The 26,040-nt window shown below is 54.1% G+C and overlaps 5 protein-coding genes across 5 annotated transcripts; 2 read left to right on the forward strand and 3 right to left on the reverse strand.

The window, feature by feature from the left end:
• Nucleotides 1–102: 102 nt before the first annotated feature.
• VOLCADRAFT_87054 (uncharacterized protein) lies at nucleotides 103–5,970 on the forward strand (the record flags this gene model as incomplete). The annotated part of the gene is made up of 12 exons (XM_002946714.1): nucleotides 103–219; nucleotides 305–364; nucleotides 1,409–1,575; nucleotides 1,790–1,976; nucleotides 2,358–2,422; nucleotides 2,822–3,042; nucleotides 3,238–3,293; nucleotides 3,447–3,542; nucleotides 3,867–4,027; nucleotides 4,324–4,432; nucleotides 4,634–4,766; nucleotides 5,207–5,970. 12 exons carry the CDS (start codon nucleotides 103–105, stop codon nucleotides 5,968–5,970), a joined length of 2,136 nt encoding a protein of 711 aa, XP_002946760.1.
• Nucleotides 5,971–7,095: 1,125 nt separating this feature from the next.
• On the reverse strand, nucleotides 7,096–9,885 carry VOLCADRAFT_103187 (uncharacterized protein). Its single transcript, XM_002946899.1, has 4 exons — nucleotides 9,524–9,885; nucleotides 9,184–9,315; nucleotides 8,719–8,917; nucleotides 7,096–8,334 (listed from the first exon to the last, which is right to left on the reverse strand). The coding sequence occupies exons 1-4, from the start codon at nucleotides 9,563–9,565 to the stop codon at nucleotides 7,598–7,600; spliced, it is 1,110 nt and encodes a 369-aa protein (XP_002946945.1). The 5' UTR covers nucleotides 9,566–9,885; the 3' UTR covers nucleotides 7,096–7,597.
• Nucleotides 9,886–10,054: 169 nt separating this feature from the next.
• Nucleotides 10,055–12,801, reverse strand: VOLCADRAFT_103188 (uncharacterized protein). Its single transcript, XM_002946900.1, has 5 exons — nucleotides 12,438–12,801; nucleotides 11,771–12,183; nucleotides 11,187–11,249; nucleotides 10,620–10,742; nucleotides 10,055–10,477 (listed from the first exon to the last, which is right to left on the reverse strand). The coding sequence occupies exons 1-5, from the start codon at nucleotides 12,583–12,585 to the stop codon at nucleotides 10,367–10,369; spliced, it is 858 nt and encodes a 285-aa protein (XP_002946946.1). The 5' UTR covers nucleotides 12,586–12,801; the 3' UTR covers nucleotides 10,055–10,366.
• Nucleotides 12,802–12,952: 151 nt separating this feature from the next.
• Nucleotides 12,953–15,141, forward strand: VOLCADRAFT_103189 (uncharacterized protein; the record flags this gene model as incomplete). The annotated part of the gene is made up of 4 exons (XM_002946715.1): nucleotides 12,953–13,648; nucleotides 14,313–14,502; nucleotides 14,675–14,716; nucleotides 15,121–15,141. The coding sequence occupies exons 1-4, from the start codon at nucleotides 13,026–13,028 to the stop codon at nucleotides 15,139–15,141; spliced, it is 876 nt and encodes a 291-aa protein (XP_002946761.1). The 5' UTR covers nucleotides 12,953–13,025.
• A 3,212-nt stretch (nucleotides 15,142–18,353) lies between these two features.
• VOLCADRAFT_87058 (uncharacterized protein) lies at nucleotides 18,354–24,179 on the reverse strand (the record flags this gene model as incomplete). Its single annotated transcript, XM_002946901.1, has 5 exons — nucleotides 18,354–18,610; nucleotides 18,903–19,166; nucleotides 21,429–21,684; nucleotides 22,170–23,903; nucleotides 24,162–24,179. 5 exons carry the CDS (start codon nucleotides 24,177–24,179, stop codon nucleotides 18,354–18,356), a joined length of 2,529 nt encoding a protein of 842 aa, XP_002946947.1.
• Nucleotides 24,180–26,040: the final 1,861 nt, after the last annotated feature.

Consider the following 26,040-nt stretch of genomic DNA (forward strand, 5'->3'; position numbering starts at 1 on the left):
GTCACACACGGCCTTGCCTTACGGAGCTACTCGCGCTATACAGCTTATTCGTGATATAAACAATATTTCTCCGTTTGCAAAGCCAGCTTAAAGCTAGGAAAGATGGCTCTGCCGTTTTATCGGTGCTGCGACCTCGCGCATTTCAATCCTGCACCAGTCGCTTGCCCAGAAGACTTCTTGGCGGCCCAGGAGTGGCTGAAGAAGGTTGTCAATAGCGCGGTGAGTCTCAATATTTGGCGCTCGTCTGGTTATCTTTGTTACCTTCCCCTGCCCTGTTGACCGTTTCCGCTCGCTCGCGATCCAGCAACACAGCAGCGGTGATCTGTTCACATATTTCCGATTGGACCGCAAGAACGATCAAACGGTGAGGGATACTTGGTTTCAAAGCACAACCTTTAAACTCTTGGTCACGGTAATTCGATCGCGCGTGATACGGTCGCGATCGCGCGGGTTCCCGCTGCGGGAGTTGGGCTGCCCGCCGCTGACTTAGGTGTCGTTTTACTTTGAAAAGCTTTCCGATAGAAGGCCCTTCCCACACAGCAGATTAATATAATATTCCAGGTTTCGATTGTCTGCCCCTTTAGTAGTGTGGTTGCACGCACCCAATCACACGTGATCTATCCACTCTTCGATGAACCCAGATCTGCTACCGCTTGCATACCTGATGTGGGTCAACCGACCTGCAGTTTACGTTTCCTAACTGCCCTAACTGCCCTAACTGCCCTAACTGCTCTAACTGCTCTAACTGCCCGAACTGCTCTAACTGCTCTAACTGCTCTAACTGCCCTACTTGACATGGGGTTACGGCTGGCACCATTTGCTGCTTAAGGGAGAATTGCTAAACTGGGTCTACATTAGTCAATTTGTTGTTGCTCGATCTGGGTCACGCATGCTTTTAGCTGCTGCGGCCACGGTGCGATTATCCACTGCTATGTTTGTGTGTGGTGGTTACAGTGGTTTGTTACAGGGCTTTGCAACCTGATCTAAAGCTTCCTTGTGTCTGACTTTAGTTGCGGCTAGTTTTCTTTCTCTCTGAGGTCTGTGAGACCAACAGGCACATCGCGCTCATGCATGCTGCACCCAGGCGAGCGGGAGAGAATATCAACATTCTCCCCCAGCGCCTCAATAATGGCTATTGACCTGACCGTCCAATGCGCAACCCCACCCCACGGCTCTTACAGACGCAACCCCAACCCCACTTGTATGTGGAACCTTAACCTTGTATTCAACGCTTGTGGCAAGCACTTTGGAAGCAGGAGGCTGAAAAGAATCAACCTGTAGTGAGAACCTCCGCCTCTGTGGCAGCATTTCCCCTCTCTAAGATGAGAAAAACTGGCTTGTACAGCCGGTTGTTGTACAGCTTGCTGACTGACGCGCGAATATCCACATCACCACTTTTTGAGCTCAGGTGAAGATCATGAGCATTAAGGAGGAAGTTCTCGGGTGCCTGTTTCCCGCGTCGAGGCGCCTGAGCGTTGCCCCGATGCTGGACGATGGTGACCCTACCGCCGGCGCGGAGCCCGGCGGCATTTCCAGCCAGGACGCGGCACTGCAGGCCACCTACCTGTACTACAGGTGCGCGCTCTGTCTGCGCAGTCGTGCAAGAAAATGCATCCGTCACAAGGCGTGATTGTCACCGGCGGCCGCAAGCTTCTTACTGATATCCCCAAGCCTGTTGTGCAGCATCAGGTTCGTAGCATCTAGAATTCCAAACTACAAATTTTCAAAAAAGGAAAAGCAGGGAACGGATCGTCGAAACACATCGCACCTACATATGCCCTGGGCGCAGCGTGCTCCACTACATTTTGAAGAAGCTCTTTCCCAAACGCGTCGAGGCCGCATCCAGTCGCTTCGGCAGCAAGCTGACAGTTGCTCCGGAGGATGTACCACGGGCGTTCAACTTGTTGATGATCCCGATCTTCCATTCGTCCTTGCTAGTGGTGGCAGTTATGCTGGTGAAGGCGATCTGGTCGCGGGTGAGCTAATAGGCTTTCAGATTACCTGTTCGTACTCTGTTCGTACTGTTTGTGCGTGCCGTTATGCGCGGCACATGGCGCATTTTGCGCGCACACGGCTAATGTACGTCGCGTGTTTGTCGATCGCAGCAGTCTGGATGCCCTCGAATGCCAAAACCACCCTTGCCCTTCAGCTTTTCAGTTGGGGAGGGTACCTGAGCACTGAACACTTTTCATGCCATCGCGTGCTACATTGCGCATGCGGGTTAGCGTTGCCCATCGCAATCCTCCTCGTGGTACGAGTGTGTGTATGATACGTGTTATGCCGTATGATAAAATCCCCAAACCCTAAAACCCTAAGAAACCCGAGATGTTAACCGGAATACGTTCCCGATCCTGCAGGACCCAACACCCCTCGGCTCGACACCCGAAGAATTCCAGGGCATCCCCCATAAGGCAGGCTTCAAGTACAACATGCTGGCGCTCTGGAATGCATGCAGGCAGGTGATGCGTTGAAAAACAGCTATAATCAAAGCCCGCCGCTAACGTACGGCGGGTTCAGGTTTGCAATATTGATGGGGTTGCATACAAAAGGGTTTCCGACAACAAGTCCCAGAACAAGCCTGATACATGCGCCGCTATACAGAGGCCGCCGCAACTACTTCACGGCCCGGAGGAGTAACTCGAATGGGGCGGTGCATGTTTGTAGTAGCCTGGCTGTCCGTGTGTGAGTCAAGGCTTGTCCTCGTCAGTCAAGGGCTCTCTCTGAATGATTATGATTATCTTCATTGTGGATATCATGCATCAAGTCCACCATGCCGTACAGGTGGACGACACCTCAGTGAAAAGTCCACCATGCCGTACAGGTGGTTTGAAGAGCTGTTTGCCACTGAGGTCTCTTCCGAGAACGGCGAAGACTGGCAGGATAGCGCTGCTGGCAGCACAGCTTCCGCTGCGCCGCAGCTTCCGTCAATGCCCGGTCGCTACGTGCTGGGGCGTTTGATGCGGCTGTGCGAGGAGCGTGAGGTGATGGCGGAGGGGTCCACGTTCTACCCGATCTACGAACAGCTGGGCGGGCTGCTGGAAGGTGTGTGCGGAAGAGGGCCTCAGGAGGGAGCTGCGACGGGAATGCATCATGGCACGTCCTGGCGTACTGTACGTACACTGGACGTACACTGTACACGATGCCGATGGGCATCCAATTTGGGCGTACTGTACACGATGCTGATGGGTAAGTCGTACATCTTTCAAATGCTCCTGTTGTTGATTCCCTGGGCCACAGGCGTGTACGGAGGCTACACCGAGGGCGACCTGAAGCTTGTCTTGACGTTCGTACAGGTAAGGCCAAGTCACGAAACCAGACCGAGCTTTGAGGTGGGGTACCGGTACCGACAGCGACTGCTGTGACCTGGCACTGCTGCCCCGTTCGAAGGGCAAGGGACCCCAGGGCCCTTCCAACCACTGAAGCCGGAACGCCTCCTGGTGTCGCAGGCATATACCCGCCGTGCCGTCGCGCTCGCGGGGCTGGTGGCCCAGGAACTAGTCGAAGGTGTGAAGAGGCAGGAAGCGGCACAGAGGCGGCTTACGGTAAGATGCCCGGATATGTGGTCGCCGGTACATAGCGCACTCGCTCTCGCTCTCGCTCTCGCCCGCGCGGCAAATCATTGTTGAAAAATCCCGTTAATAAACCCTTTACTGTCATGGGCGCTTTGGCAGCGGCGGCACATATCCACACAAAGAGCCGCACAGCATCTAACGCTTGGTTCGATACCTTGATATTTTTTCCGAATGTCCGAAAGCTTGTATAGCGTTGCGCTTTGTTCTGTCGTAATAAGCGTTTTGAATGGTGCGTGTCTTAGGGTGGGTGACAATTGGCCAGAATTGTTACGATCACGTGCTACCTGCATGCAGGTTCACTGCGCTGCAGGTGGCATCAACGGCAAACCGCCGCAGAAGCCCCTGGTGCCGCATGACGTATTTCCCAAGATGACAGCGGACCTGGTGGACACGATCATCACAACCAACCTCCAGTTGGCGTTCAACCAACACATGTTGGTCCTCCTGGCTTGCTGGTGGGTGGCTACTGCCGTACCGGTGCCGAATGTACAAAATTCAACGACCGAGTGCTTCGGGTGACATCATTGCGCCGACGCGCGCACCTTATTGGGACCTCCGCATGCGCAAATATACGTTTGCAGTATATCTCCCTTGCGGCTGCGTGGCCCGATAGTACGCCGCGGGAAGCGATAGAACAGTGCAGGTTGGAGCTTGGGAATGATGGAGGGGAATGGCTGCTAGCTTGTAACTACAATGTAAATCATCTCGGTAATTATGCTTCTGGAAAAAAAACCTCCTCCCCTTTTGGCAGCCTGTACAGCGCGGCAAAGGCCTCGGGCTACCAGCTGTCTTTCAAGGACATCATTGAGGTCATTGTGGACAGGCTTCCTGACGTCTCCGCCGACGTTTTTGAAACGCAGGTTAGTTGGTGCCGTACAGGTTTTGGTACGCCAGCATCCCTTTTGTTTCTCGGCTGTTAAACAATTTGGGATGGCAGGGGCGCCCAAATGGAACATGTTGCCATTCGATGAAAATAATGGTAACGGGTCCACGGTAATACCCCGTGTCGATTGACTTTGGTTGACGAATTCGGTTGACGAATTCGGTTGACTTTTCTGTAGGTTGAGCTACAGCCAGCTGTACCCGGCCCGGGGTCACCGGTCTCCATGTCACCTTGCTGCAACATCAGCGTTCCTGCGGTAATGGGCGGCATTCGAAAGTTTTACAACTCCATTTTCCTGCTCTGTGCGGAAGGTGAGGTATGACTTCCTACTTCATAAAGGTTGGATGGTGGGGTATGTTTAACTTTTTCCCACCTGTCTATATATACTTCGGCTGTTCCTAGATTTCCTTGGGGGTTTGGCTGTAGGTACCCGTCTGGCTTGCTCCCCATGGCTGTGTTGCAATGTTGGAGAATGTCATTAAGTCATGCTTGTATTGGGACTGGAAAAGGCCCAGCTTGTACCAAACGTTACCGCGGAGGCGCTTGCGCCTGCTTCTCTTTTATACGTTTGTAATACTACCTTTATAAGGAGGACAGGACGTGGGGAATTGAGTCCGCAAAACGTCTTGCGGCAACGTTTGCGCGTGGTGGTGCGTAACAGCAGGAGCCATTCAGGGTTGGTTGATCTTCTCCTTTACCTTGACCTGCTTGGCAACGCTAATTAACTTTCCACGTCTGCTGCTGCATGCAGGCCACGTGCGGGAATTTGTGACCCATGCAAGAGCGCTCAGCGCCGCTGCCAAGTCTACTACTACCTTCACACCGCACCAGCACTCCGCACCGGAAGCTTTTGGTGGCGCTTCCATCGCCGACTTCACGTTCCAGGATGTGACTGCTGGCATGTCGGAATGCCCAGCGGCCAGTCTCAATGGCTGGGTCAAGGCAACCCCTCCGGGCATGATGTCCGAGGGCACTAGGGCGCCGGCGGCGAAGGCGGCGGTGAACACGATTGGCGGCGTTGGCGGCGAGCGCCGCTACAACGCACCGCGGCAGGACCGCGCCAAGCAAAAGCTACAAGTCTACGAGGATGACTGCGTGGGTGACTTAATATCCAGGGGCTTGACGATCCGCGATGGCGGCGCATCACAGCAGTACGCGTCCAAAGGCGATGAATGCAAGTCAGCGGCGTCAAGGCGGCTCAGCGCGCCCGTTGTGTTGCAGGACCGGAAGCCCGTTGTCAATGGTGTCAGAGATGCAGTAGCTGCTGCTGCTGCTGCTGCTGCGGAGCAGCTGGCCAAGGATCCTTTGGGAAAGCCTGGCAGGGCGCGCAAGTCAATGCCGCATGGGCTTCACGCGCTGGTAACCGCGACAGATCGAGTGTGCATGGAGAGCAAGGAGAACTTGGTCGGCTGTGAGACGGCGGCCGCTGACTGGTTGGGGTCCAGCACTGATGCACACTGCAACACGGGCGGCTTTACAAAACGTATCGGCGGCAGCTTGTCCAGAGTTCGTTGAGGCGCTTTCCGCCGGTGATCATCACGTAACAGGATTCTCGCAAATTAGGCGAAATAGGCTTCCTCGGGCACTGACTTTAAGCGGCGTCTACTTTTAATCATGGCGAGCGCAGTTTGGTTTGTGACGGAACCTGCGGCAGCTTAAGATGGTTCGCGAGAGCTATAATATTGTATGGCAGGTAGTTTATTCACTCAGTGTGTCTGTGTGTGTGTCTGTGTGTGGCTGTGGCTGTGTGGATGTGTGTGGATGTGTGGATGTATGGATGTTACAGTGGGCTCCAGACTCGTGAAGAGTCACGCAGTGGTTTGTTCATTCATCCTCAGAGGCATGTGCGGTTTAGTACATGAGGGTGCAGCATTTGCTGCTTTGGAGAGCCGAACATGGATATGCCCATTGGGTCCCTTCATTTGGGCATTATGGGTTTTTAGTTTCGTTGCCGAAGTGGGCTGATGTGCATAGGACTGTACGGTAGGATGTGCATAGGACTGTACGGTAGGATGTGGATAGGACTGTGCGGCAGGCGTGTGTCGGAGGTTCGGCTTCTACACGTCTGGACGCCAGTGGCGAAGCCGGGGAGGGCTAAACTGCGCTCCTCCGCACTGAAAAATGTGGGACAGCTGGCGTGTGGTGACTATTGGCTTTCGGCTAATTAAGACGGCTCTGGGTTCGCGGGGCCCACGCTGGACGCGTCCCATCGAGGAGCGACCCATGTTATATATTATGGCGAAAATTCTAAACGGCGGTATGCAGTGCCGGCTGCAGGGGGGTTTGGCGAAAATTTTATGGAATGTTCCGACATGCCGGCTGATGGTATAGTAGGGGTGGTCTTTACGACTGCAATCGAGGATTTTTGTTACGGTTTCTTATTCTTTTTTGTATCTGGTCGATTTTAGGCCGGCTGAAGGCGCTGCTCCCTAGTGCGCACCTTTGTTGGGGTCAAAAGCATTATGTGTGTAGGTAGCTGTCATCCCCAAGAATACGAGTGTATCATATGCTTAGCAATGGCTGGGGGATGATACACTGCACGTCCTGCGTTCTGTCACGGCGGGTAGAGACTGTTGACCGAATCGTTGCGGTCGTAAGAGTTATTCAGGACTACTTGTTCGCCCGGGGATAAATAGATGTGAACACGGTTTGCATTACATCCAGCCGGTCTTCCCTAAATTCGTCCTACTGAAGGGTTTCCTGGAGATAGTAAGTCACACGCGCTGCAACGACGTGCGAACACATTGGGGAGAATTCCAAAGAAGCTTTTGGAATTTTTAAAATATCCAACTTTCAAGTTTAAAAAACGATAAAATACTAGGACGCAAGAATCTGCGGGAGTAAACTGCACCTTGTGCACGCTCCGCAACGCTGTCACTCTCTGCACACCTCCGCATTCGACCCTGGCATTATGCCAAGGCCTAAAAGGCTAGCATGGCTTACAATTTCCCGTTAAAAGAAATACCTGATGCAAAACAATTTTAAAAAGAATTTTCAAGCACTGCTCCAAAAAACAAAAGATATTTCCACTGCCGCATCCAGAAACCCTCACAAAGCAAAATGCAAAATTACTCTGCTAAGTATATGCGGCGACCTTCCACCGCATATGCAGGCACGCCACCCTCACACGACCGCACCGGGCTCACACAAAGCCCATCACAACCTTCGTTGTTGGCTCAGCCACAATCGCCGGCAGCGCGTCACGGAAAACGCTCACCGGCGACAGTCCGGCAATAACTTCCCCACTATCAACACTAGAAAAGTCGCTCTCTGCCAGCGACGTCCGACGCAGGAACGACTCGGAAAAGGCGCCAGGCTGCGTGTCACGCCACGGCTCCTCGCCAACCGCCACCGAGCCCACCGCAAAGCCGACAATCGGCACCACATTCATGGCCGCGAATCGCGCAGCATCAGCCGTAATAACCATCTCCGGCATGCCATCTGGCCACGGCACCTCCACCACAGCCCCTTCCTCATGCAAGTCCTTCACCGACGGCGCCTGAGAAGCTTCCTGCTCACGCGGCGGCCATTGCACCCTCAGCCGCCGCTCCTGCTCCTCCACTGAAGACCAGCGGTGAAGCAGCGCGGCCTTGCTGCGCCAGGGCGGCCGTTCCATACCCTGGGCGGTGAAGTTGGCGGCAATGGCAGGGCACAGCGAGCCCACGAGCCGGATCAGCCGGTCATACGTGCCGACGAAGACCTCAGGTACTGCAGCGGCCAGAGCGCGCTGGTAGGCGGCCGTCGCGGGAGCCAGAGCCAGGTGCTCCCGCAGGGCAGCATCCACAATGACCAGCTCCGGGTTGGCAGCTTCAAAGGTCTTGTTCTTGTCCCTGATCTGGTCTGGGCTCTCCATGGCCACGTCGCCATGAACGTCATCGGCTGTGGATGCAGAGAAAAGCAAGCGAAGGCAACGGAATGTGACATGTCGAGTAGCTGCGCAGGTGGCCACGACAGGGATGTTCAGGAGTAAGCCTCAACAGGTAGGCAGGTAGCAGGCAGCAGGCAGAGAGGACGCGTGTCTGTGTGTGTGTGTGTGTGTGTGTTGGGGGGGGGGATGTTCACCGCGTTACTCTTTAAGGCGTGCCGTAAACACGCCACACAGGCTATCCTCGTCAAGCCTTGCCTCATCGCCAGGCCAACTCTGGCATCAAGGAGTAGAATGACGGAAAGCTGTCTCGGTACAGTGGGGCTGTTAGCTGGTTTTCTACAACCCGGATATCCTAGCTTTGTACCAACGGATCATTAGTCCTTTCCCCCGCTCACCGTTGGCCCGGGTGACTACCAGAAAGGGTGCGTTGATGGAACGGGTGCTGAGGGGCGCCGCGGTGCTGGGCTTGGGTGGGGCCGCCACAACCGCCTGGAAGCCGTGCTTGACGAGGTGAGCTGCCAAGGGGAGCAGTGCGATGCCCTGGTCATTGTTGCCTCCGTTATCAGCGATGAAGTCCTCAACCAGGTGCTGCACCTGAATACGTAAGAATGAGCGAGGGACATGGATTGGAAGAGAACACAAGTTAGGAAAGGTGTAACCGGGCACCATTCCTCTCACAAGGAAAAGGATTCAAGCTTATCAGCAGTGGTCCGCAACGTGCGCAAAAATTATAATTAGAGATCTCGCGTATTTTATGCTAGAGACGTCGAATACGCCCCGTGAGTCAAGCGAGCTGTGCCACATCCCCGTGCAAAACGAGAAACTTGGGCTGTCATCCGCGGCCTATCAATTTTGCACACCTTGCTCTCAAAATTGCCGAAGGGAGCTGCTTTTCCCTGGTCAAACGTAAACGAGATGCACACAGCACGCGAGTAGGCGTGGGATGTTTTAGCGAAGTCCGCCGAAGAAGAATCCAGACCATCGACTTGGAACTGCAGAGTACATAAAATTGGAAAATGATTTAACCACAATGCCATACGTCCGCCATAAGCATGGCTGCTGAGGGACACGCAAAGCATCAACGACGGTTGGCTAATTCGCGCTTGGCATACTGCTTTCGGCCATGCGCTGCAAGGTAACCTTCCAATTAATTTAGACAGACACTACGTCTTGTATGCCGCGGCAGCGACCTGCAGCTACCTGCAAGTCCTCGTCACTCCCGGCCTCGCCCAGGTCCGACATTTCAGTCGCATCCTGCTCTGAGGCCGATTGGATGTCAGCTGTTGCGATTGGCCGAGGCCGGGGTTGCTGACGACGGCTCGTGGGAACATCGATGGTGGCTGACTTGGGCACAGCCAGAACGGCCGGAGTAGTCTCATGCGCGTTGCTCACAACAAACGCACTCGTGCCGCATCACCGAGGTGGGCGCGTTGCGGCACTGACTCTCTGACGTAGTGACCATTTGGTTTTGAGCTGAAGCGGCACCGAGAGTGTTACCCATATTGGAAGTTGAACTTTGCAACCCGAGAAACCAGATAGGTGATAATGTTTTTACGGTTGTTTGAGCAAATTGTAAGTGTTGCGTTTAAACGAGTTGCGCCTTTTGATTCCTTAGGCTGCTGGGCCCAAAGGCCTTCAGGCCGTGGACGGTACGAAAGTGTACGATAAACGGCCTCATCGACCTCATTTGCTGCATCTAACACAAAAGTTGCACACACCGCAGGATGGAAACGAGGCATAATGTTACTTACAGTTTTGAGGAATTTAGCATGGACGCTCTCGGTCGTTTACGACCCATCGCTTCGTTTCAAGGGTAGCGCGTGCACCCATCTAGGGTACAATACTCATACAAAGCGCAAGCGCATCATCGGTGGTAATCCCAAAATATGCAGCCAAAAAGACACAGCGCATCTCCGGTGGGAGCTTCTCGAAGTGCCTGGAAAATCAACCGTTACGAAAGCAGCTCACAAGAGGTCGCACTTTGTCAGCCAGCCATATGATCGCTTTACGGTAACTTCAATTTCACAACGAGACAACGACATATTACTTTTTCTTGGTAAACTTGAACCACGTTTCAATCTTGTCGCGCTCCACTTTCGTGATGGTCCCGAAGTCCATGTTCCGAAGGTTCGGCAGATGGGCCACCACCCAGTTCTGGATACACGGAGAACAGAAACAAAATCAAAGGAATCGAATCAATAAACTCCCAGGTCACAAGCGGCGACATTTGCGCGGCTTTTCACTCAGCGCAGAGGATTTACACACATCTGGCGTCCGAGTTGCCATGAACTCCCACCTTATAGTTCTTCGTCTCTGCGATAGGGTTTCCATGCAGCGTAAGCTTGTTCAGCTTGGGAAGCGCCTGTAGCTTAAGCACGTCATTTATGTTGGTGATATTGTTGCCGTGGTAATACAGCACCTGTGGGGGAGCATGTAGAGGGGCACCAGGAAACAGACAATCTCAATCTTGCGGTCAATCTAATTCCAGCCCAACAAATGCATCACCTACAACAAACCGGACTCCCAAAGCGCGTCACCTAACGTTTTCTCCAGAGCATGTGCACGTGCAGGCGTGCAAATATGAATACGATTACGGTCCGCGGCCCCGAAAACATACACCCCTAAGTTCCACTGAAAACACACCTAGCACCCCAGTTCTTTTCCAATATGCTGTACTCCCCTTGCCCGCTATCCTCCCACCCCTTATCCGGTTATTCGCGTCCGGGAGCTCCCAGGGTCCATAGGAAATGTTATCAAGTTCAAGTCCCCCAAAGTCCCCATGCCGCCGTACTCAGCCTCCCTTGTCAACTGAGCCTCCCTTCTGAACACTTGTAACGTTGATAAAACCCTAAAACCCCAACACCTGAAGAGAAGGGAACTCCAAAACAGCGTCCTCGATTGTGCTTAGCTGGTTGGAAGACACGTCCTGCGACGGCGACACATGCGGCGCCAGCGGCAGCAGTACCAATGTGGCCTCTGGCAAAGCTAACAATCAGGAAAGCGCAAATCGTTCGACATGATGGCAATTCCCGTTTGTTTGTAATGCAGGCTTAAAAGGAAGCTGCAGATCATGATGCCCAATCCCCACCTGGTCCAGCAGCCTAAATCATACCAGTTCCAGTCCCAACCCTGCACACGCCCCTCGCGAGCTCTCAGTGCCCCCCAGCCAACGTCCTCCGCCCCCATGTGCGCACTCCTCTGAGCCACATCCCCCCCTCCCAACACCTCTCCCAACATGCATCCCGCTACAACACTGCAACAAACATCTACCAGCATGCCCAGCCATTTTTACGACTCCTGCTGCTAGCGGCTACTGAGCTACTACTGGACCCCTTTCCAGCCTTCACAGCAAACCTTCTCCCAGCTTCCACTACCAATCCCAGGGGATTACGCACGCACAGGCTGAAACCAAATGCCCCACCTGCCCCCGGTCCCGGGTTCCCTCACCAGCCAAACCAACTGCGAGGGGTCCTCCAGCACGTGCCGCATAACGCGATTGAGTCCGTTAAGTGACACCAAATGGTTATTGCACAGCCTGAGAGAGTTAGAGTTGAGCTTAGCGCCAAGAGCGGCCACCGTGTTGGTTGCCGCCGGATGGGTAACAGAGCTCCGCTGCGCAGGGAGCAGCTGCTTGCCGCTGTTGCCGGCGGTAGGTGTGCCGCCGGCGGCGGCGGCGGTGCCAGCGGCGGTGCCGGGGGCCAGCAGTGGCGACGCCGTGACGGCACCGATGCCCAGGGAGTCAGAGTCGGCCAGGGGCTGGTCCTGGGCGGCGAGAGCTTCAAGGTACTCCAGCGGGTTGCCGTCGGGGGGAAGCGCGGGTTTGTGCGCGTTACCGCTGGTGGGTTCCACCATTACGAGGTCTGCGGGGAGGGAACCGGGAGCAGGAGGCGTTTATGGCGGGAAGGACGGCCCCCGAGCGGGAGAGGCTTTGGGCATCGGCGCTTCCCTGAGGTGTTTCAAGCGTGTCGGATGCAAAGGATATTGGCAATGTTAGGTGGAATGCCTGCAAGGCTCCCCATCATACTTGTCGCTCGTCGGGTACGACCGGAGTCAGCACCAACTTCTTCGTTTGAAAGTATGACCCGGATTGCTGTTCTATTCGTTGGTAGCTTACCAAGTACTGACTTCAAGTCCTTGAAGGAGTAATCGATGGGTGGCCCAGCAGTTAATGTCTTCTGCTCTGTAATTGATACTGTTAGCCATTCGGCTCGGTGTCTCCCTGCAGTCGCTGTGGACGCTTCCTCGGCAATTGTTGGTGGCATCTAAGCGGGGGGAGCTCTGGAAAAGCTCCAGAAGACCTTAGAAGCCTATATAATTTCTGAAAGTCCTTTGAAGCAATTGCTGGAAATCCCTAACCAACTTGGCATAGTGATAAAATAATAACTTCTTTAATGCAAAACACGCCGACAAGATAGCTACCCAGAATTCCTGACCACGTCAGACCAAAAGTGGGTTCGGCTACACTTAAGCCAAAAAAATGACACAGCAACATTTACGGGCAGCATTGCTTGCCACCTGTTTACAGTCAGCGTATTGCCGAGGCTCCGTACAGACGGTTAATGTCAACAGCACCCCAAGACTTTATGCTTACCTGCACAAGGCATTTAATTGGCTTCCATTTCCTAACACATACTCTTGTATCCGCACGTGATTTCCGCATATTGTATTGTGTTTTGCTAGGATACTATTATTGACCGGCTCCATGGGTCTGATTCCTGTGCTTTTGGCTTCAATCTCCAAACCTCTGGAGATTACATACAAAGTCTCAAGGCTCGCCCTTCGGCTGAAGGGCACTCGTAAGGTCTTAGGTGTTGCAGACCATCTCGTAACGTTCACATTGGACCTGAAAGGAAAAATTAAGCTCTCTCTCGCCCTGCTTCTGTTGAAGCTTGTCCATGGCAAACTTCGCTGCCAGAAGCTTGCATCACAGTGTTGCAAGTGGCTTGATGTGCACCGCAAAGGAGCAGCTTCTGGCGACAGCAACGAGCGTCTTCTCGAGGACCTGAACGACTTATTCTGTCCAAGGAATGAAGTGGTCGTTGGCAATGCCACGCCGTTGACAAGGGCCGGTCTGCTCTTTCTGCGTGATTGTCTCGACCCGATTCAAACGGCAGACAAGGACATCTCCTCCCGCTTCATAGGGCCGGGGGGCCAGCTGGATGTTCGCGCAGCCCTGACCGCCTTTTACGGCACAGCCACCGCCCACAAGCTGGCAGACGTGCTGGCAGCGTCGTCGGTCTCACCCAATACCAAGTCCCTCATGCTCAAGGTGTACGACGACCTGCGTTACGCACTGCGCCGAGACCTGACGGAGATGTTCATACTGTAATGGCCATCTTTTTCGTCCACTCGATAAGCCTGCTGCATCTGTGCTTTCCTCCGTACTGTGTCGCTCCGCCAAACTTTCCATATGGTACTCAATTTCAGCGCCTGGCTGGGACTTGGGCTTTGGGAGTCGCGTAAACGCGAGGGTTGTGGTGGTGGTGTGCTGTTGGCGTGCAGGATCCAGACAGACGCAAGGTCTGGATCAAGCCGTTGAGGAGGGGGAACTGTAGCCCAGCAATTTCCAGCGTTCCTTTGGTACATGTCGTCGGGCTTAATAGCCGACGGCTGCATGGGGCTACATATTGGCACTGCGGAGGGGGCAGAGGACAGCTGTGAACAGACGCAGAATGTCCTAACGTTTTCAAGCAATGAGGGAAAAGGCACCTTACCGATGCAATGGCAGTAGTAGTAGTAGTAGTAGTAGCTGTCTTGGGAGCCATCTAGCTATGAGATACGACAAAGTACGATGAAGCAAATGGACAGAAGGAGATAAATGTAGCGCCCAAGGGTCGTCTGCCAGTCGTGCAGTGTAGCCAGAGAAGTCAATGGTACTCAGCGTGATTGGCTCCAGCTCCAAAGCTACAGATGTTGCGGCAACTTCCGCACCCCCTAGCTTGTCGCTTCCCATGGCTGTGCCCGTGTTGGCTCGCACTCCCCCTCTCAGCGCTCTCTCACTACCCTCCTACATCCAGTGCTGGATTATCCAAAGACACAACGCCACGATTCAGGGCTGTGCTGATGGTAGTGCAGGCGCCATGCATATTATCCGCAAATGGAGACATACAGAAGCAATTCGGATTTTTTGTTGTGCTGTCATTATTGATATCTGCTGGAGCGCAACTATTGTGGTCATGGTGCGTCGTATATGTCAGGTACTTCGATCGACTGCAGTGCAGCATTTGATTGGTTAATTGAGAAGATCTTCCCTAGAGGAGGTCAGGGATGTGTGAGTGGTGTTGCGCTGTTGTCGCCAAAGTCACGCAGGGGTCGGGCTGTTCCCAGGGTGCCATGGTTCTGGAGCTGTAGGATGAGCAAGAGAAGGGAACTGAGGACATCCTTGGACTGGAGGTGTGTGGGGAGAGGTGGTACATATGTATGGTTGAGCTGTTCTGTGCATGTCGAGAGCTTTGTTGAACAATAACTCTCTTCCTCTTTACTTTACTTGGACTGCTGCTAGACAGTATTATCCTCACCATCAGGGTGATAGGTTATTGTTGCAGAGCGAATATGTACGGACAGGACACGTACGCAGAAGCTCGTGTGCAGGTGTTGTGTATGTGTCGTCGCCGTGCTGCTGAATCCATAACGATGATGAGCATGGTGATATTTTTATAACAGTCGAAAGTGATTAGGTTGTTACCTCCTAAAATTATTAAGATTTAATTTAGTAGCTGGCCACCGCTGAAAAGGCCTCTCGAGATGCTGGTAGACGCGCTTAGCGCGTATTTGTAGTTGTTATGTGTGCCGTACAGTGTAACGGCTACTACATTTAAGGAAAGTCTCCAAAGGGTTTTCTCGAAGTACAATCGTTTGAAGGATAGAGGGGCGGCAGGCAAGCACATACATGTAATAAATGTAATACATATACTGTTGTGACAGAGTGGGAGGCTTCTGGGCCAATTGAACACATTGTCATTTATACGATTTATCATACCCTACAGCTCCATCCACCATTACCACACTGTAATACGCCATACGAACTGGAAGTCCAGGGCGGTTGATCCAGCCTTCTAGGATCCCTCCTCATCCAGTCACCCGAACATCCGCAGAGACAGAGGTTTTAGCAATCACCACCAATCCAGCGGGTAACAACTGTGGACCGCATGCACCCGCGCGCACACGCACGCAGCCTGGAAAAGCCGGCAGCAGAGGCGACCCCGAACGGCTCGGGAGCTACGGCACCCTCCGGACCGACGGGACCGCGCCTCGTCCAGCGGGTAACAGCTGTGGATCTGAACTCTATGTGTAACTAGGTAACCTCTTTCTCTCTTCAACAGAGAAGCTCAAGTTCGCTATAGTCTAGGCGGTTAGGATATGAGATTTTCACTCTCGAGACCCGGGTTCGAGTCCCGGTAGCAAAACTGTCGTACAACAAATCTATCCTGATCGCCGTACGATGTGCAGACGGGAGAGCCTTTCCGGTTTCCGTGTCTCTCAACGAATCTCTCCCCTTCTTGATGAAGGGGCCAAAATTTCCCGTATTAATTCTTTATAGTCATTTAATTGAGCTGAAATGTCACTTTCTTCTAATTCAGCCATAGCATAACGAGGATCCCGACACTATTGTACGTCTTCAATACTTACCTTTATCCTTTACGTATAGTCTGATGATTCACCTCATATCCGCACGAAAAGCCCCGGCAAAGAAAACATGCAGCCTGTGCTTGCACATGATTCCCCCACAAAATCGGTACCAGATTTTGCAAGCGCGAGGCTGCATGTTACCAGAGTGCATTTGGTGTTGCGTCAAAGCTTTTCAAGATCCCAAGAGTCTTAAGATCCTGAGATTTAAGAGAAAAACGATGCGTGGTTTCTTCCTGACACTGCAACCCGAATCATGGTAGATGCTAGCAGCCATTGCAGCAGCTAACAGTGGCAGCAGTAGCAGCAGCAGCAGCAGCAGCAGCAGCAGCAGCTTACTGGCGGGTCCCCGCAACCCCATATACATCATGCCAGAGGCGCCTCTGGCATATGATGCCGGCTGGACCTGGTCACCCATCAGCTGGAGCCTGCCATCGGGCACATCATTGGTGCCCACCTGCACGTCAGCAGGCTCAAAAGTTAAATCAGAGATGAACGGCTGCAGCAAAGACAATGGCAGGAAAACAACAAGCCGCATAAGATGCCAAGGGAGCTGAACCCTTCTTACATAGGATGTCGAAGCCAGTTGGAAAAATGGGAAGGGCCAAAAGCCTTGGGAGCCAGGCGTGGTGGTGCTATATCCAGAACACAAAACCAGAACACAAGCAAATGGTGGTGTCAGAAGACACCGATTGGGAGAGTTTTCGTCCGCTTAAATAGCGGGGATGCAGCCATCTCATGAATCGTTGTAGTAGCTGGCACACAGTACGGCACACATAACCTCTACAAATACGCGCTAAGTGCGACCGCCAGCATCTCGAGAGGCCTTTTCAGCGGTGGCCAGCTGCTACAATCGTACAGTCAGTTCCGAATGGTATGGCCAAGTCCCGGAATGGTGCACTGTTGACCCATATGCTTTAATGACGGGGCTCCGCGAGCCAGGGGGCCCAGTGGTCCCAGTCGTAGCCTGTGCTACGACCCCCGCCCATACTTCTGAAAGTATGGACTTCCGCCTGAGGCGGCGTTTACTTGTTGGCATCCATGACAGCTTCCCGTTCGCCGTCTGACCCGGAGGTCGGAGCCATAAGATTCGCATACGGTCCAGGAACTTCTAACTACTCTTGCACTTCAAATACTGCCCGCACTCGTAAACATGGGTTACCCTGTCCGTTACCCCTCATTAGTGTATTACCCCGGCCCCTTTGTTACCACTCGGTAAGGGGTTATCCCTACCCCGGGGTTAGGTTACCCACCCCTCTTCGTACATAGCCACATGGGTAACCACTTACCCCTACCCCTAACCCCTGGGGTACTCAACACTTAAGGGGTTTTACCCCTCGTTTTATGCCATAGGGCCGACAGAAAGGCGGCAAAATAGGCAGTTAGAATTCAGTTAGCTCCAACAAACTTGTGCATCAACGAAGCACATATTAGGGAATAGCATGTAACAGGTGGACGGACCTCTCGATGTTCCTTCATAAGTTGGAGTGGAGCTATCACTTTATGCCCAAAAGAGATGTGACTTTGCTGGGCGCCTGGTGAAAAGCCAGGCTGATGAATTGTGGGCACTACCAGCGGGTCGACTTGCCTGCTGGGTACCAAACATATCACAATTTCCTTCTTGCGCAGCATCACTATTTGCGGCATTATGTAGGGAATGCATATAATTTGATACTGGGTCCGCGTGTAAGTTGTGATGTGTGCTGTGCAGTTCCTTGCCTGAGTATTGGGGGGTGACCTTGGATGACCTCCTAGGGCAGTCCTGAGTCAACACTGCCTATAGCTTAGTTCACCATAGCTACTAGCCCTCGATCAGAAATCTGAAAGCGTGAAGCATGTATTTTGTAACCAGGATGAGTTAATTACACTCTTTCAGTCAGTACAGTTGCTCCAGTGCCCCTAAACAAGGTGAGAGGGTCAAAGGCTTCCGAATACTGATTGAGTCATGTTGACAGTGCAACAAGTCCTCAGTGCACTTCCTGGAGCCAGAAACGCCATCTGCATGTTTCATAGCCAAAGATAAACTGCGACACACATACACACACACACACACATTTGTGGGTGAACCTTCTAATAGGACAACCACGAAGAGCTCTTTGTGTTTGGGTGTTAAATAATGCTTGTGGGTCACAATCCAAACAGACACCAGGAGCGTATGGGAGAGCTGGGTAAAGCATAGATATATCCAAATCCAAATCCAAATCCAAATCCAAATCCAAATCCAAATCCAAATCCAAATCCAAATCCAAATCCAAATCCAAATCCAAATAATTATTAGCATCATGCTTTTAAATACATTCCGGCAGGCGGTGTGAGTGACGGTGTGACTAGTAAACAGTGGAAACTTGATGCCCTGGAGAGGTCCAGGGGCTTCAGGGTGGGGCTGCAGAGAAGGATAGAGTTCTCAACGAAATGGCGGATAATAATAACCTCCGCCGGGCGGAGGCGGCGGCTGCGGATGCGGATGCGGATGCGACGCATCTCCGTACATTTGCGGCGGGTAGCCCGGCATCGGGTACGACGATGAAGGTTGGCATGCCGGTGCCAGCGGCAACGGCATGCCATATCCGGCGTTCGGCGGGGGCGGCAGCGGCGCCGTTGTTGCCGATCCGTACAGGGACCCCAACGACGACGACACTGGCGGCGGCGTATACGACAAGCCTGTGTACGGGTGTGGGTGTGGTACGAACACCGGGCAGTAATGATGACCCGGGGGTGCCCATGCGGTGTTGCCATGAATCCGGACGTCTTGTGACGCGGATTTACATATTGGAGAGAGGGAGCCATGCGCAGTTGCCCGCCATCAGGTTGGCGCCATAATAAACAAATTGCGGACCTCGTACCAGCAACGCCGCCTCGGGCTCTGCTACTGCTACTGCTGCTACTGCTACTGCTTGCTCCTAAACTGATACAAAAACGTAACCGCATCAGCGGGAAACTAAAAATGTCTTACCGTGGGCTCCGTACGGATGTGACAGCTCCGTATTGCCGTAAATTGTCGGCTGTACAAACCCATAGCCGCCAGCCTCCAGGCTTGGGCCCCCGCTGAAGGCTGCGGAAGGCAGCGGTGGCGCCGTGCCGTACATCTGGCCGGGTACGGTATTGTACGTCTGTTGCGTTGCGCCGTACGCCGCGGCTGTTGGTGGAGCGAGAAAGGTTGGCGGCGCTGCCGGTGCTGACGGTGCCGTCGGCCTGGTTCCCTCCGTCGTGACGGCGACTGTTGGCGGGGGTCAGTGACGGCGGGGGGCCACATACACACATACATACATACATACATACATACATACATACATACATACATACATACATACATACATACATACATACATACAGGTTCTTCAGGGTACGAGACCGGGTTTTTCGTGGTGCGGCGTCTAGGTGAGATAGGATCTTGGGAACCAGCCGTCTTGGTAGAGCGGTATTGGGGGGGCGCCGAGCTGGCTACCCTCCCCCCCTGTGGTTTCCGGAGGCTTGATCGCCCGGCGTTGCCGCAGGGTCTTCCCGTTTGAGTACTTTTCAATTTAGACCCAGTGCTGTGGAAGGGCGCGGACTTGTGCGGTGTTACCCCCTCGACGGGGGCTATCTCCCCTGGACTAGCCCAGGGAGGGAGAGGCGGAGGAGGGTAGTAGTCTCAGGAGGCTGTTTGGCGTCTTGTGGTGTGAGCTCTTTGCGCTCTTTTTTGCGTGAGGATTTTTGAGCTTGGTGACCTCCCCAGCCCGGGAAGACTCGTCGGGCTCCCGGTCGCCCAAGTCCTGGTAGCGAGCTCTCTGAGATGCTCGGTTCGTTCGGTCGGCAGGAAGAGCCCCCCAGTTGCGACTTCGTTTATGTTAGGAGACCAACGGGCATAGATCCCGTCTAGTTGGAGCGCCAAACAAGCGCTGTTGCGTGCCGGCCGTCGTTTCCCGTGCGGCCTGACCCGGGGGCGGAGTGCATGAGACTAACCAGCCGTATGCACCCGCCCCCCGCGCTGTGCTTCGGCCCTGGGCCCCCGGCTTTTCAGCCCACAGTGTAATCAACGTCATACATACATACATACATACATACATACATACATACATACATACATACATACATACATACATACATACATACATACATACATACATACATACATACATACATACATACATACATACATACATACATACATACATACATACATACATACATACATACATACATACATACATACATACATACATATGCACGCACGGATGCCCCCGGAGGTTCCGGGATCGAGTCCTGTCCGGGTCGAGAATCCTTCCGATGGTGGAAGGTAAAAGTGCCCCTAGTTGATGGACGGTGGTGACCTGGGATAAAGTTAACTTGCGAGCCGACCAGGAATGGAGTTGAGCCGCCGTTGATCCGGCAGATTCCGTTGGATGCAGGTGGTGGGTGCGGAACCCGAGCGATCCACTGAGAAGTTGGCTAGGGTGTAGGGTTGGCAAAAATACTATATTTTTAAACCCAAATAGCATAGTATAGTAAGAAATAGTACTATATATAGTAATGTAGTACTATGATACTATTACTAGGCAGGTACACGCTCCCAGTAGAAGGGGGGTGTACGGCCAACCATTGTACCTGAAAATTACACCGTTGGAAAGGTCTTCTTTTGTTCTTTCTAAATATGTACTTAGACATTAGAAAGCAGATCGCTGCGGTCATCCAGATCACTTTTTGTTAGTTCAGTGCCCGGTGGGTGGACCCCAAACCCCATGTCTCAAGGCGTGTTATGGCACATAAAGACATACTCACAGATAGAAGACCCAGTGTTCACAAGACAACACACGGACGCCATACTAGTGAAGTTCCTGCACTATAACGGCCCAGTACGTAACCCTCCAATTCGGCAAACTGCAGCAGCTCAATCTATCATCGCTCAGTCATCAATCTGCGTGTTAGGGATGTACGTTTCCCTTGGTGCCCTGCTGCTGCTGCTGCTGCTGCTGCTGTGCTTCCTGCTCCTGCAAGCCTCTGATCGCCTTGTCATTCTTTATACTGGATTCCCTTGACATTATTCATCAAAACTACGTAGCACATCTCGAAGACGCGGCTATAGCCCTTCAAAATACAGCTTGACTGCAGATCTCGACTTGGTCCAACTAATACTTGACACTATCCAAACCCAAATCTAGTACTATCTACTACTATTTTTTACTATATTATTTTACTACGTACGAACGCGGTACGAGCGTCGTAAACTAGTGCCAGTTTAGAGCTCTGCATACTATATAGTACTATGCATAGTACTATAATAGTATACTACTCTTTTCTAATATAGTACCCGTGCCAACCCTAGTAGGGTGACTGGATGAGGGTGCCCCGAAACACCCGCGGTGACGGCAGGGTCTGCCGGGTAGCGGCCGCAGGGTGAAGATATGACCCCCCCCTGTCCCACACACCACACCGCACCGCACCGCATCATGTCGTACATCCGCAGGAGAAGGACACGCAAGGACAGCGGAGCCAGGCTCACCAGGACGGTGCGTGTAGCAGTACGAAGTGTACGGCTGCAGCTGCGGCTGTGACAATGGCTGTGAGGGACGTTGTTGGGTCTGTAGCGGCTGTAGCGGCTGTCCGGCCTCGGCCGGAGGCGCTGAAGGGGCGTTGCCGTCGTCATCATCACCCTTCTCCTCCTCCTCCTTCTCCTCCTTCTCCTCAGCAAGTGGCAGCGGCACCGCCATCGCTGCCGTCGGTGCCGTCGGCCCCACGGAGCCCCACGGAGAAGTTACCTGGTCGGATGGCGCCAGCGGCGACGGCGGCGGCGGCGGCGGAGCTGAGGGTGGCGGCGCCGTGGCTTCAGCAGCCGCTGTCGCCGCCGCCGCCGCAGCAGCAGTACTACAACCCTGGCCCTGCAGTTGATAGTTTGGTCCATCAGACCGGACAAAATTACAAAAAGGTTAGGTTAGGTTACATGGAGAGGTCTTACGAACCGCTTACGAACCGCAAAGGCTTGGTTTTACTTAAGGTACTTAACCGGCTTTCAGCTTCCGGAATTCAGATGCGGATGCGGATGCGGATGCGAGCGTGAGCGTGAACGGTGTCGTGGGAGACGGCGTGGCGTGATGTCACATGGCAGTGTGGCGTGGCCTGGTGTCACATGGCATGATGTGCCGTGCCGTGCCGTGCCGGGACGGGACGTACACATACAGTGAAAGAGGAGAGAGGGGGTAACTAAGCCGCAGCTCCGAAACCCGGCCATTCCTCAGCACTTCACCTGGGCCCCGTGAAGAGCTCCAGGGGCGTCCCCTTGGAGGCCGGCCGCGTCCCCGCCCGAGGTAACGTGCACCGCGGAATTCGGAGCTGGCGGCACCGGCGCCTCCGCCTCCGTCCCTGCGGCGGTGTCGTACACGGCGGCCGGCGGGGGCTGCATTGGCGGATGCTTCTGATGTAGCTGCTGCTGCACCGCCGCCGCCAACCTCGGCAGTAGCAAGCGGTTTGCTAGTTCCAGTACCGGCCGCAGTAGCAGGTCAGGAAAGTCAACGCTCCCCGTGTAGATGTACCGCAGTAGCTGGGCAACAGCTTCCGGGTCGGCGTCCGCCAGAGGCACCTCCCGCAGCCTGACGGCGGCAGCCGCCGCCACGTCCGCGCCGCTGCCATCGCCGCCACTGCCGGCGGCGGCGGCGGCGGCGGCGGCAGCTGTAGCGGCGGCGACAGGCACGTGGTCCTGCGGGTTGCCAGTCTGGAGCAGCCGCCGCCGGAAATACTCGCAGCGGGCGATGAGGACCTGACTGTGCGCCGGGAAGAGGTTATCCCCCGCCAAGATGATGACGTCAGCGATGTGCCAAGGGTCCGTCAGTAGGGCTCCGAAATCGTCCGCGAGGCCGCCCAGGTCGGGACCGACGGCTGGCGCCGCCGCTGCCGCCGCCAGCCGCGGTGCCCGCACCCCGGGTCGTGACGGTTCCAATCCCAGCTGCAACATCCAGAGTTTATTACCCCCCCATTCGTACAAACATAACCAGCCGCCAGGCAAGATCGCCAGGCGCACCGCACGGTCCAAATAACCGAGCGAAGCTGACGGCAGCGTCTGTACTACCCCGCCGGCGGCGGGGTCGACTCGCCGTACGACTGCGCCTCCGCCGGGTCCCTCCATGTCGATGACGTACAGGCTGCCGCGGCTGTCCACCACGGCATCGCAAATGGATCCGAACAGCGCGGCCCGCCCGACGCCGTCGACGCAGCCGCTGCCGCCGCCTTCCTCGCCGCCAGCTACCGGCTGCAACCCCGGCGCCGCCGTACCCGATGCCGTACCGACGCCCACAGCATGATACACCATGCGCGGCGTACACACGTAAAGCACCTGGGCGGCGTAATCGTACGACAGCGCGTGGACGAGCGACCAATCGGGGATTTGGAATGGCAGCGTGGCCACTGTGACGGGCAGCACCGGCGACGGCGGCGCTGCCGAACGTGGCGGCGGCGCCGCCAGCCGTGCCCGCCGTACACAGTCGCGACTGCCGTCGGAGAAGAACACGCCGCCGGTGCCGTCCGGCGCCATGACGAGAGGGGACCGTACGAGTGCGGCCCCGCCGGGGCCGTCGCGGCGTCCCGGGCAGCCGGGCTGGCCCGCCACGAGCTCCACGTGGCCGTCAGCGTCCAGTCGTACAATGGTGTCGTACGTGGACACGAAACAAAGGCAGCCGTCGCCGACGGGGCCCACATCGCCAACGGCGTAGACTGGAGCGCGCGCGGCACCGTCGGCACGGTCATTGTCGCCAGCGCCGCCGGCAGCGGGCGGGGGAGACCAGGTGTACGGCAGGGAGCGTCCGTCAGCAGTGCGCTCCATAAGCGCCAGCGGCGGGCCCAGGCGAATTTCTGTGGCTCCGGCAGCATCGTCCTCGAGTCCTAGCAAGGGTTGAATGCCCCGCTCTGTGCAGACCAGGGCCTGCTGTGCTCCGCCGGGCAGCTTCCGAACGAACACTGCCGTGACGCGCTCCGTGGAAAGCGTGATCTGTAACGGCACGGGATGATAGTGACCATTAGACGTCTTCGCGGCTGCTTTGAAGCAACTCGCCTACTGTAGCCATGGGTTGCGATGCATGTATGGGATGTGGGATAATGGAACACCCAAAAATATCAATCAACGCAGATACGGTGAATTCCTCCACATGGAGTTAAATAACATCTACCGGCTGTTATTTGATAAAACTTAGCAACCTTTAGGAAGTGAACCTCAGTCAAAAGGGAAGCAACTGCCGACGTCGCGCACCTGTTCCATATTCGTCATTGTTATGTCGCACGGATCATAACGATTCAAAAAAAATTCCGTCTTCCGAAATTTGGGTACTCTTTATAAGCTGGGGTGCAAGTGTTCGTAAAGCCCGGAACCCGCGGACTCGAAACAGCTAACCGGATCCTTGTCGCCGCGCAATCACAACATGTCTAACCAGCTCTGCAAAATAGACTGTTAGACAGTTGACATACAGGCCCGAAACAGCAGAACTGTGAAAGACGGTTGACAGAGCCGTGGCACACGTGGAAGCTGCGATCACCGTACATCAACCTGTAGCAGTCCAGTGCTATAATTGCAGAAGAAAAATACTTGTCCTAAGGAATAGACTTGTCCTACGAAGTCCTCTAGGGCATATAATGTCCGGTACATATGTTGATATCGATATACGGGACGGGTGAGGCCTTGGGCAGGTTCCTGCACAAAGGATGATCCGCCACATGTTGTATCATGTAAGCTATCTTGCCAAGCTCGCGGCACTGTTGGCCTATGCCGGTTGGAGGTTGGAACTATCGGTTAGACGTTCGAACTGTTCGGTCCTCATTACCACTGCTGCGCTTAACTTACCACCTGTTTACTGAATTTGTATACAGGACTGTTTTATCCAATTGTTATTAAGGTTTGCTGCTTGCGAGGACTGTTGGTCGAGAACGCCAGCTGAATCCCGCACGATTGCGGGAGTCCATATCTGCATATGGGCCGGAGGCTTTATTATCTGAGTAAAGCTGGGACCTGTGTCCCTGCTTCAGTTGGTCATCCGATTTGACAGGGTTGACCTTCATGGCATGGACCTTGTTTAGTAGGCTTGCGGTGGTTAGGAGCCTGTCGCACAGGGCCCCACATCCCGTTGGGGCACATGCAGGGAACTCGTTCAATAGCACTTCTGCCATTTCATTTTTGTAATGTCTTCAGTCGGTCGTGGAACTATGGTAATTTCAGGCCCTGCGGGTACATGCTCATGTCTGCTCATGCCCTTGGCGATTCCATGGGGTATGGCGCTGCATCGAGTCTGCTGCCAAACCCTTATCTGCTGCCAAACCCTTACATATGGCGCCATACGCAAGACCGCTCCTGCGTCTTCTATAGCAGCTTCTCCTCATGACGAATTGAACGCTCAACTCTTAGCCATCTTAGCCAGGATATTTCGCAAAGCACCAATCATCGGAATTCCGATTACTTAAGAGCCCGTAAGGACACAGATAAGGACAGACCAAATATTATATTACAAAAGGGTTGGACAACGCTGGTGACCGTTCAGGGGGCTGCGTCCGCGGGTATTATATGCGCATACGGAAACACAACATGCTGGTATCGGTCTTATCAGATTCACTCTCTGGCCATATCGACATATTATCATCATCTAGGAAGTCCCGAGCGTCAGATGTGATGTGCTCCCTCCACACTCCGTCGCAATATCGTTATGGACGGTTACCTAACAACGAACCAACACAGCTCTCGTTGTCCTTCTATACAAGACCCATCACCACCATCATCTTCATCATCATCATCATCACCATCATTATCATCACCACCATTATCATCATCATCATCATCATCATCATCATCATCATCATCAGCAGCAGCAGCAGCAGCAGCAGCTCGGGTTCAGCAAAAAAGCTGCAATCATGAGTACGCGCGGTCAAAGTACTTAGCAGGGCTTTTAGGGTACTCGCATGGCTATAGCTTGCATTCTGCTGCTGGCCTCACGCAGCCAGGCCAGGAAGCAGGAAGATTCTAGAATTTCGCCACGTTTGTAACCTACCCTTATCCCGCACCACGAAAAGTGAAGCGCCTAGCAACACACCGTTATGGGGCCCATAAATGATGCGGCAGGACAGCAGATGTATCGCCAGACGGA

Source organism: Volvox carteri (assembly GCF_000143455.1).
Source record: "Volvox carteri f. nagariensis unplaced genomic scaffold VOLCAscaffold_4, whole genome shotgun sequence".
Taxonomy (NCBI): Eukaryota; Viridiplantae; Chlorophyta; class Chlorophyceae; order Chlamydomonadales; family Volvocaceae; genus Volvox; species Volvox carteri.